The 11,843-nt window shown below is 34.1% G+C and overlaps 1 protein-coding gene across 1 annotated transcript; it reads left to right on the forward strand.

The window, feature by feature from the left end:
• The first annotated feature begins 1,508 nt into the window (after positions 1 to 1,508).
• On the forward strand, positions 1,509 to 2,929 carry LOC133032502 (uncharacterized). Its single transcript, XM_061106469.1, has 2 exons — positions 1,509 to 2,552; positions 2,604 to 2,929. The coding sequence occupies exons 1-2, from the start codon at positions 1,794 to 1,796 to the stop codon at positions 2,649 to 2,651; spliced, it is 807 nt and encodes a 268-aa protein (XP_060962452.1). The 5' UTR covers positions 1,509 to 1,793; the 3' UTR covers positions 2,652 to 2,929.
• The last annotated feature ends 8,914 nt before the right edge of the window (positions 2,930 to 11,843 follow it).

The following is an 11,843-nucleotide window of genomic DNA, read 5'->3' on the forward strand; positions in this document are numbered from 1 at the left end:
CCGGGGCCAGACGGATTCCCTCCAAGCTTCTATAATCACCACTGGAACACGGTACACTCTGATCTCTTCCAAGTGATCTCCCATTTTTTCAATCATAATGATCTGCCGCGCTATATCAAAGATACCTCCATTGTTCTAATCCCGAAGAAGGACTCCCCCTCTCTTGTGACTGATTATCGCCCGATTGCGCTGTGCAACACTACTTACAAAGTAATTTCGAAGATTATTGCCACTCTATTGTGACCTTTTCTTCAAAAGATTATTTCTCCCAACCAAGCGGACTTTGTCAAAGGTCGATACATTGCTGAGAACACAATGATCGAGTAGGAAATTGTTCACTCTATGAAGAAGAGAAAAGGAAAAGGGGGTTACATGCTCATCAAAATCGACTTAGAGAATGCCTATGATAGAATGGGTTGGGAGTTTGTCATTAAGGTTCTCGGTCTGCTGGGTTCCCAAATACTTTCACGGAGTGGATTAAAACCTGCATTTCGGTTTCAGCAGTTAAAGTGCTGCTCAATGGGTCCATTGCGGGAAAATTCACACCTGATCAAGGTTTGAGACAAGGTGATCCACTCTCCCCTTCCCTATTTATTCTTGCGGATGAAACTTTATCAAGATTGCTATTCTCCAAAGAAAAGGCTGGCCTCCTGAAGGGATTTAAACTATCTAGAAGAGGCTCGGCAATTACTCATCTCATGTTCGCGGATGACATTATTCTATTCGGGCAAGCTACCATCAAAGAAGCAAGATCATTCCTTGACTGCCTAAACACGTATTGCAACTGGTCGGGTCAGGAAGTTAATGAGGCTAAGTCTTCAATTTTCTTTTCGAAGGGTGTCTCATCAAGAAAAGCTCAAGCTATTTCTCAGCTGCTGGGAATGAAGAAAATGAATAGCAAAGCTACATATCTCGGACTGCCCCTATTCCGATCGCTCAAAAGAACTGAGGATACGAATCACCTAGTTGAGAGAGTGCTTAAGGGTGTTCAAGGTTGGAAGGCTAGACTCCTTTCTAGCGCCGGAAAGACATGCTTAGTCAAATCCGTGGGATCAACACTCTCAAATTATGTAACTTCTTCAGATGTTATCCCGGTCACAACGGCCAATCAAATTGACAGAGTTCTTAGAGACTTCTAGTGTGGAGACGTGGATGACAAACGAACACTTCACACTGTGTCATGGGGAAAACTATGCACCCCCAAGGTGGCTGGGGGCCTCGGATTTCGATCGACACTTGCTACTAATAAGGCGTTCCTGTTGAAATGGGCCTGGAAAATTCTGATGGATGAGAATAGCCTATGGGGGCAGCTAATGAAGAACAAATACTTTCCAAACCAAAGTTTCTTGGACTTGGAAATAAAGAACTCAGACTCATTAATGTGGAAGGCCATTCTTAGGGGGCGTCCTCTTCTCATGGAAGGTCTCTGTAGGAGGATTGGAGATGGTAGAACCACTTCCATCTGGTTCGATCCTTGGGTGCCAGGTGGGCGCCTCCAACCAATACCCCGAGTTGACGCCACAGGTGGAATTAGCTTGGTAAGTAATTTCATCAGAAATAATGAGTGGGATCTTGCATTAATTAGACAGTGGTTTAATTTCGATGACACTAGACGGATTCTGAATATATCACTTCCAGCCTGAGTATTGGTTGATACAATCTGCCTGCCAGAACCGAGTGGTGAGTTCTCTATAAAATCTGCCTACCGTTTGTCCTTGAACATTGATACAAACCGGCCTGAGTATACTAAATGGAAAACCGTTTGGGGAGTGAGGATTCACAACCGTCTTAAGATGATATGGTGGAAAATACTGTCCAATAGCCTTCTCACCAAAGCTAGGCTTAGTATGGTGTTTGCCTTGGATAACGCCCTCTGCCCTCTTTGCAACATGGATGAAGAAAATTCTCTTCACTTGCTCTGGAGCTGTGAGTTCACAAGAGCCATATGGTTTGGTTGCATGTGGCAAGTGCGTACAAATGCGCTCACGGCTGCAAGTTGGGAGGATTGGCTGGTGTGGTTCTCGGATGAAGATAAACGCCCTAATCGAATGCACCTTCACCTGTTTCTGGGAGGAACAGCAACGGTGTTTGAAGAAATCTGGAGAGTTAGAAACAAACTAACTCATGACAACACGCATGAACCTTTGCCAGTTTTGATCCATCGCATAAATCAACGCCTCATGGAACTTACATCAGTTCATGATGGATACTGCTCTGTTCAAATGACCTGGCTTCCTCCCCCTCCAGGTTGGATAATGTGTAACACGGATATTTCCTTGGGAAATTCTGAATCGGCAGGGGCAGCTATATTTCGTAATGACAAAGGTGACACACTAAAGATCTATACTTTCCATTCCTATTACATGGACTCACTTGCAGGGGAAGTTTATGCTTTAGTTAAAGGAGCTGAAATGGCTTCTGAGTTGGGCTTCAACAAGGTCATTTTCCAAAGTGACTCCATTAATGCGATCAATGCGATTCAGTGCAACCAGTCCTCCTTAAGAACCAATCACCACAACATCCAAAGCCTTCTGCTCAAATTCGACAGTGCAGTGTCTGCTCAAATTCGACAGTGCAGTGTCTGCTCAAATTCGACAGTGCAGTGTCTGCTCTCAACTTGTGGGAGGCTCATTGGATCCGAAGAAACTTAAATGGTGTGGCCCATGATGCGGCTCGCTGGGCAAATCGACACGGAATGTTTGGGTGCTTCGATTTGGTCAATTTTGGTGGTTCCCTGTACCCTTGGGATGCAGATGGCCATGTGTTATCCTAGTTTGTTAGTTTCTTGTTTTTTTAGAAGTTAGACTCTATTGCTGGTTTTTTTTGTTTTGTTGGCTTAGTTTTTTGTTGTTTGCTTTCTCTGGTCCCCTGCTGTGTGGGGCTTTGTTGTTTGCTCTTGCCTTAATGGCTCTTAATCAAAAAAAAAAAAAAAAAACATTTTTCGAAAATGCTTTAAAATAAAATAAAATAAATTCTGAAAAATTATTCTAATTTATGTTGGTCCAAAATTAATTAAAAAAAATAATTTTGAACACAAATATAATTTTCTATTTAATTAAATATTAAGAAAATTATCAAATATTTAAGTGTCATGATTAAAATTAACTTAAATATTAATTTTATATTTAATTAAATATAACTAGAAAAATACTTCAAGCAAACAGAAAATAACTATCTAAACTTTCACTAACTAATTACTTTATTTTCTAATTATAATATATTTTAATCCATTTATTTTTATTAATCATTAATGAAAAATTTATTTGATTTAAGCTGATCTAAAATTAATTAAAATAATTAATTTTCAACTTTAATCTATTTTAAAAAAAAAAAAAATCAAAATTATCTACATTTAAGAAAAAAAAATACAATTTCAAATTTATTAAAAATGATTAATAAAATAAAATAAAATATATTTTGAAAATTATTCTAATTTAAGTTGTTCCAAAATTAAAATTTCTAACTTAAAATACTTTTCTATTTAATTAAATATTCCGAAAATAATAATATATTAGTATCAAGAATAAAATAAACTTATGTATTTAATTTTTAATTTAATTAAATGTATTAAATATAAGAATTAAATAATTAAGTATAAAATTAACTTAATTATTAATTCTAATTCAATACTAGGAAAAATATTCTAATTTCAATTGGTCCAAAATTAATTAATAATTAATTAATTTTTAACTTAAAAGATTTTCCTAATTAAATATTAGAAAATATAATTAGTTACTAGAAATAACTATCTAGAATATATTTTATTAACTAAGTGTTTTTCTAAAATTAACTTTAAAATATTCAATGAAAAATAAATTTTATATATTTTAAAGTTAATTATGTTGCTAATTTAATTTTAATTAGGTCAGACTAATATAATTAACCTAATACAATTATTTAAATAAGGCAAATGGGCCTTCACAATTAGGGTGGTTCATGTGAGGGAGGGCTGTGTTCAGTATGTCGTACCCACTTCTATGGCCCCCTAACTTTCACCCAAGGCCCAAACGAGAGGAATTTAACCTTTAAATAAATAATTGTTATTCATTGAATAAGCCCAATTCTAATTGGGCCTAACTAAAATTACTTATGTGAAATTTTATTTTAGCAACTTAGTCCATTTAATTAATTAAACTTAAATGGGCTTCCAATATGCATCTAAGCCCAAAAGCAAACACATAGGCTCACATAGGTCAAATGATTTGGATGGACCGTATCATGTTACTAGGTTTACATAGATAAAAGAAATTGCAAAATTTACCTGTTACAAATTATTTATAAGATCTATTGAAAATTGGACTATGGTTAAAATCAAATTATTGGATCTGTCAACAAATTAATCATAGCAATTTAGATCAAATAAATAATAGGTTTGTAAAAAAAAAAATTGAATAAATAAATAATCAAACATTACAAACAACATGTAACAGATAACTAGAAATTGAAATTTAGGTTGTTAGAGAATATTTGAAAAAATTCAAAAACTAACAAATCTCCTAAATATCCTAAATTCTAACTTAAATTCAAATATCTAACCAATTTTCAAATTTCAAGTTTATTTAAAATTTAAATTAATTAAATATCTATTAAGATAATAAAATATAATATCTTGAATTTTAAAATTTAGATATTCATAATATTATATTCTTAATTTTATAATTTAATAAATTAAATATTAGCAAAATAAACAATTTAAAAAATAAGATATTTTATGGTTAGGATATTATCAATTTTATTAAAAAAAAAAAATATCCTAAAATTTCTATTCAAACCTACATTACCAAAATTTCATGTTATTTTTGCCAAAATTAATTTTAATTCAAAAATATATCTAATAAGATAAAATGTCAAAACTAACATTTTTCAAATTTTATAATTTAATTTAATAAAATATATTTCAAAAATAACAAATTTTAAAATATATATATATATATATATATATGGTTAGCAAATTTATAAATTCAAACTAGATTATTTTTAATATTATTAATATTTTAATATCAAAATAAGATCATTCAAATTTTAATAATAAAAATAAGTAATATCTAATCTTATAATTAAAATAAATAAAATAATCAAAAAATTTAAAATTAACCATAAAGCTACTTTTGTGGAAAAATCAAATTTTCAAATTCAAAGCCTACTAATATCTAAAACTAATTTTAATTAATTAAAATTAATAAAAATTAATTTTATTTTGATAATTAGATTTTTTAATTGAAAATTTAGATTCTACACAAAATTCTACCAAAATTTGAATTTTGTTTCAATGAAAAATGCTTTTTGAATTAAAAAATATGACAACAAGTTTGGTGCACAGGGATATGCATTGCATACCCCTGCGCGCGCGGAAGTGGGGTGCTGACCGAGATAAAGGGCTGCATGCAGCCTCAGTGGCTGAGAAAACTCGGCGTGACACGGTTTTAGATAGCCCGTGTCCGAGTTTCCTCTGTCAGGTTGTCTGAAACCGCGTGAGGAAGCCGAGTGATGCACCTCGCGCGCGCACGTGTGTGCAACCCAAATTCAGATATTTTCATCCAACTTCAAAAAATGATAAGTAATTCATAAAAAAATCAAATTAAGTTCAGTAAAAGCCTAAATTCATTAATTTTTTGTCTACTTTACAGTAAAAATATTTCCAGAATGAAATAAAAAATATTTTACAGCATACATTGCGATTTCCATACAATCATCAAATAAGCACATAAACCATCCAAATCAAGTGTGTTCATCATCATTTGATTTGAGGTCATCACTATCTATTTATAGGCAACCAGCTAGGTTTAGGTTTGAACTATTTGGCAATAAAATATTGAAAAAATAAATGGTAAAATCCCTTCAAGTAGCCGACCATAGGATGTGGGCCCCCACTTTACAATTTTGCCACTTTTCAACAATTTGTCTTATTTTGTCAAAAATGCCATTTTTTTCCAATTCAACCACTTAAATGTCAAAACTATTTATTTAATAATTAAAATTAATTATCAAATAAAATTGCCATTTAACATATTTATTAATTAGACTTAATAAAGTCTCTCAATTAACAAATAAACCCTAAAATCTCTTTTCTTCACAATTAAGCCCTAGCTTAGTGAAAATTCATGAACTAGACGTAGTCTAATTTTAGAATTATAAATGATTAATTAAAATCAATTATCTGAGTCTTAAATGCAGTATTGTCTCAACTAGTATGGGGACCATGGGCCTATACAACCGAGCTTTCAATAAGCAGAACTAGAATTTACCAAGTAAATTCCCTAACTTATTAATTCCTTATTGCATCCACAGTAGAACTGGGAATTGCACTCTCAGTCATATAGAACGCTCTAAATGTTCCACGATATAGATATGCTATAAACATTTAACTATCGTTCTAATCCCAATAATCAAAAATCCTCTATAAATGATTTACTCCGAGTGGGGACAAATTTACCGTTTCACCCCTCAATGTATTTTATCCTTAAAACACTTAACTTCCTATAAATGATATTTCAGTGAGCTAATATAATCACTGAAACAAGAGCTCTTCCATTTATCTATATTAAGCCAAGCTCGAAGGAAATCATCGTTTCACTTTTATGTCTAGATAGAAGCTATAGATTCCATATCTATGTTTAGCGCTCCCACTCAATTGTACTGTCATGTTCCCAAAATGTACGTATTACCCTGACCAAAAAATAGGTTAACTAACAAATCAAAGAACATGAATAACACTCTTGAGATTGAACCTAAGCATGTCAGGATTTAGATCTTTTAATCTAAGATCAACCAGTGGTATTGACTTAGAAAGATACAACGGTAAGATTATAATATCTTTACCAAGATCAATATCGGTCTCAGTCTATTGTATACTCCATACATCCGAAACTAGCATACTTTGCCAATGTTCTGGAAAGAACATAACACTTATCCAAGGTGTAAGTATACTTTATCGCTGATTATCACATCAGTGTAAATCCAGTGCACTGATGAATCAGGGACATTGTCTTTTGAAGCATATAATCACAATTACATTCCACTGTGTTGACATCACTGTAATTGTGAATAACTATATGTTCTGGACTTAACAGATTTTGTACAGATTAAACCATAAACATGAAAACAATATGTAAACATAAATGATTTCTAATCTTTTATTGATAACAAATCAGATTAGATTGAAATGGGTTTTATTTAGGGCATATAATCCCAACATATCCCACGTCAAGTTGTTCCCTTTAATGGGAATGTCCATCAAAGCATGACACTTAATCAGCTCAGTAGTGAGAGAAATTGGTCTTTCCCTTTTGACCCGACACGCTCAGAGCTACTCAAAACAAAATTCACATCTCCCAAGATAACCAGGGCCCGACAAATTTGCTACCAACTTCCATAATATTTGACTAGAATTTCTTCTTCTCTTGGAAGTAGGTGGCCCGTAAACACAAGACAATAACCAAGGATCATGCTCAAGGTCAGAGTACACAATGCCAAAAATATGGTTTTTAGATATACAAATGCTTTCAAAAATAAAACCCGCTTTCCAAGCTAAAATAATATCCCCCGTACTATCGACAATAGGCACTATAATATTAAAATAAAAATGTAAGTTCTTAAAAGAACGTACCAAAAAGGTAGCATCAGTTCGGTAATAAAGATAAAGTGAGGAGAGCACGACCGAGTGAGGGCTTTTAATGCCAAAACTGTAGAGGGTGGTCTACCCCAATCCTCTACAGTTCCAAGCAACGCCTCTCATGGCTCCTGTGGAGGAGGGACACCATCCTCCTCCAAAAGGGTCAAACCACCAACTGACACACCAATCGCGGATCCCTCATCCTCAATCACAATATCCTCCTTGATATGGATTATAATGTCCATAAACCGAGCTTTGGTTTTCCATGCTATCAGTCTAGTTGACTGTCCCAAAGAGATCGGTTTGTCAACTTACTGAGAACATACTGTATTAACCTCAGTGTAATTAATCTTCTCCACTTCATCACTGGCCATAGGTTCATCTGAAAAAATCAGTAGAAACCCGAATAACATTAGCATCATCATCTCCATACACCAGACCAACTCCACATGGGAAATCTTTGACCACACGCTTCACTCTTCTAATGAACAGGTTTGGCTTTCTCCCAGGAGAAAAAGTTTCAAAATCCAAATTTCGCTTCTTAATAGGTGTAGTTCTCTCATTGATTTCAGAAGATGCTTGGACACCAATATCCACAAAGGAGGCTTTCCGTTTATTTTGGCTCGACGTCCCAATAGCATCAGGTTCTTGGATATATCCCTCTTGGGTCTGAAAAAATTTGGACAATGATCTCTTTTCATCAAGATGGGCAAAGACATCTTGGCCCTTTAAGGAGCTATTCGAGTCCTAACAAAGTAGACCATTATCCAAATTAAAATGATGGCCCATAGTAGCTCTATTCTCATCGCACGACCCCTCAAATAAAATTCCTTTAATTAGCCCAGATGCCTTGCCTGAGATGTTAAGACATGGACTAGTCATCACACCCTCCAATTGATCCACACGGCCCACATCATCAATAAAAGTCTTTTGAATTGGCCTGAAAGCCTTACTCGAGAAAGAGCTTTTGTTAATATCCACCTCCCCATTTGAAATGTACCCACAACCGAAATCATTCTCAGGCCCACAAATATCACAAACAAGTTTAGGTTGAGTAGGGTCAACCTTACTTTGACCTTTCACATTCAGACAGATAGCAAGACTCCCCCTAAAACTTAAATCATCACCTACCTTCGGCAAAATTGTATAGCCATTTTCAAAGTGCAATAAAGGCTTTGAGGAAAACTTACCAAATTCAGCCAAACCCTGCGTTACTCTAAATGGCACAATCAACGATTCCTTGGGCCTTCACACTTTGCCAAGTCTAAAACTTAATCAACTCGTTGCTATTAACCTAGGCTCAAAGCTCAAGCTGTGTGTACGAATCCTTGGTGCAGCCTCGACATTCACGACTTGAAGCTCTTCCACCGTTGCTGGTGGTGTTGGCCCCAGACCTCTCAACTTTGGCTTAGCACAACCTCTACCTTTGCCAAAACTAGACCCACCAATTTTCCCTGAGAAAGAACTCGCATACAGAGACGATACATTCATCCATGATCCAAACAATGGGAAAGGAATGTTGGGAATATTTTACTAGGATCTAGATTTACTAATAAGTATGTTGAATTAACATCCTAAATATGAACAATGAAATCAAACACATAAGAGTCTAGAAAACCTTATATTGATTGCAGCAAAATAATATGACTCCTTCCGCTCAGATCTCTAACTCTTGTTCCTTTCTGTCGTCGAGTATTATCAAGATTTGAGTCTGGATCTCTTTCTCTCCTTCGGGTTGGTGACCACCGTCTTTCGCTTTATGATTGAGTACTTGACTTGCTATGTGTGGGCATGGTACTCTATCACTATGGGCAAATTGGTTGAAGAACAATGAAGGAGGGTTTGAATCACTATAAAAGGTGTCTCTCATCTACTAGTTGTCAGAGAATGAAAACTAGGTTTAAGTTTGGTTAAAGTGAATCGTTGGATGAGATGAGAGCATCATATTCTTTTTATAGTGTTTCAACTAGGACTTAGGTTTGAATTATATGGATTAAAAAAGAATAAAATATTGGGCAAAAATCACCACTAGTGGCCGGCCACTTAAGGGCCATTTACTAGTTACAATTTTACCACTTTATTTCAACTAGTTATTCTTCTTTCAATAATACTATATTTCCGATTTCAATCCTATAAATGCCAAAACTATTTATTTAATAATTATAATTAATTATCAAATAAAATTGTCATTTATATTATTTATTAATTAGACCATACAAAGTGTCTTAATTAATAAATTAACCCCAAAACCTTTTTTCTTCACAATTAAGCCCTTCCTTAGTGAAAATTTATAAATAAGACACAGTCTAATTTTAGAATTATAATTGATTAGTTAAAACCAATTAACTGAGTCTGGAAGCAGTATTATCTCAACTAGTAAGGGGACCATGGGCATATATAACTAAGCTTCCAATAAGTAGATCTAGAATTTACAAAGTAAATTTCCTAACTTATTAATTCATCCTTGCGCCATTATAGATTCGGAATTGCACTCTTAATTATATAAAACGCTCTATATATACCAAGATATAGATACGTTATGATTATCTATTGTTACAATCGTAATAGTCAAAGATCCTCTATAGATGATCTACATTGAAAAGGGACAAATTTACTGTTATACCTTTCAATGTATTTTATCCTTAAAACACTTAGCTACCTATAAATAATATTTCAGTAAACTAATATAATTACAGAAATGAGATCTCAATCATTTATCTCTATTATGCCAAGCTCAAAGGAAATTATCGTTTCACTTCTAAATACTTATAGAAGCTATAGATTCCATATCCATGATTAGCGCTCCCACTCAATTGAACTACCATATTCTTAATATGTATGTCACGAGAAGATCCAATTGGTCGACTTTAACAAACAAATTGAAGAACATAAATAATACAAATAAGCTGAACCTAACCATATCAGGATTAAGATCTACAGACCTAAGATCAACTAGTGATATTAACTTAGAAAGATATAACGGTACATTTATGATATCTTATCCAAAATTAATATCGGTCCAATCTAATGTATACTTCATACATCTGATACTGGTAAAATTTGCTAATGCCTTGGAAAGGACATAACACTTATCCAAGGTGTAAGTATACCTTATCGTCGATTATCATGTCAGTCTAAATTCAGTGAAATGACAAATCATGGGAATTAAACATTTAAACATATAATCATGATTATTTCCACTATGCTGACGACACTATAATCATGAATAAATATATAAATATATATGTTTTGGACTTAATAGAATTTATACATTAAATATATAATCATAAAATAAATCATGTGAACCATACAACATAGAATGATTTCTTATCTTTTATTAATTAGTAAATCTGATTATATTGAAATGGGTTTTATTTAGGGCAGAAAACCCAACAAGGAATACCACTAGCATTACGGATTGTTACTTGCAACTGCAGCGAGCAATCTCTTCTCTGGTGAACCAACCGCCCACACAGGTAACAAAAATTACCAAATTTTTTTATATTTAACTTGCACCTAGCAACCATTCATCAGTTTGAAGAAACAACAACAAAACAATGGGTTTTTAACCTCGATATCAACTTACTCTAATCTACTTGTTCTTGGAAACAGGTTTAGATTCGTCCAGCTCAATACATACAACCTTACCAGCTCGAGCTCCCAACACATTTGCATTAACTCTGGAATAATAATCATGTGGCAGGTTGTGTATTTGAATCCATAAACGGATTGTGTCAAAGGCCAACTCTTTGACACCAAAGCTAGAAGATCAAGAAAGAAGCACAATAATCTCCCCTTTGATGCATCAAGGACCATGCTCCAGAACCCGTTTCCTATCCGACACCTTTTCAAAGCTAAAACAGAAGACATTAGAAAATGCTTCGTCAGCAAAAAGGGCATCAACTTTCACCTGTGTATTCCATAGTTTTGCACAAACACTTATCACTTCCTTTTCCCCAAAGATGAGGACCTTACCAACAAGGCAAAAATTAGAAAGGACTTGTGCTAAAGATGCACTAGGGGCGAGAGAAATAGATGCCTCATTAAATGAGATACATCTACCTCTCTTAACCCCCAAGACAATCAATAACTCCCTCCATATTAAAGCCAGCCACCAAACAAAGACACCAGATAAAACACATGTGACAAAGACTAACCTACACCCAACCCCACAGACCACAGGAAAGATGGAAAAACAAGGGACACACCAAAAAAAAAGGTCAACTCAAAG

Source organism: Cannabis sativa, chromosome X, assembly GCF_029168945.1.
Source record: "Cannabis sativa cultivar Pink pepper isolate KNU-18-1 chromosome X, ASM2916894v1, whole genome shotgun sequence".
NCBI lineage: Eukaryota > Viridiplantae > Streptophyta > Magnoliopsida > Rosales > Cannabaceae > Cannabis > Cannabis sativa.

Excerpts from the sequence above, each read along its gene's own strand:
- LOC133032502 (XM_061106469.1), top strand. The coding sequence starts at position 1,794 with ATGATATGGTGGAAAATACTGTCCAATAGCCTTCTCACCAAAGCTAGG. Across the intron at positions 2,553-2,603 it reads TGCTCAAATTCGACAGTGCA|TGTCTGCTCTCAACTTGTGG; the intron begins GTGTCTGCTCAA and ends TCGACAGTGCAG.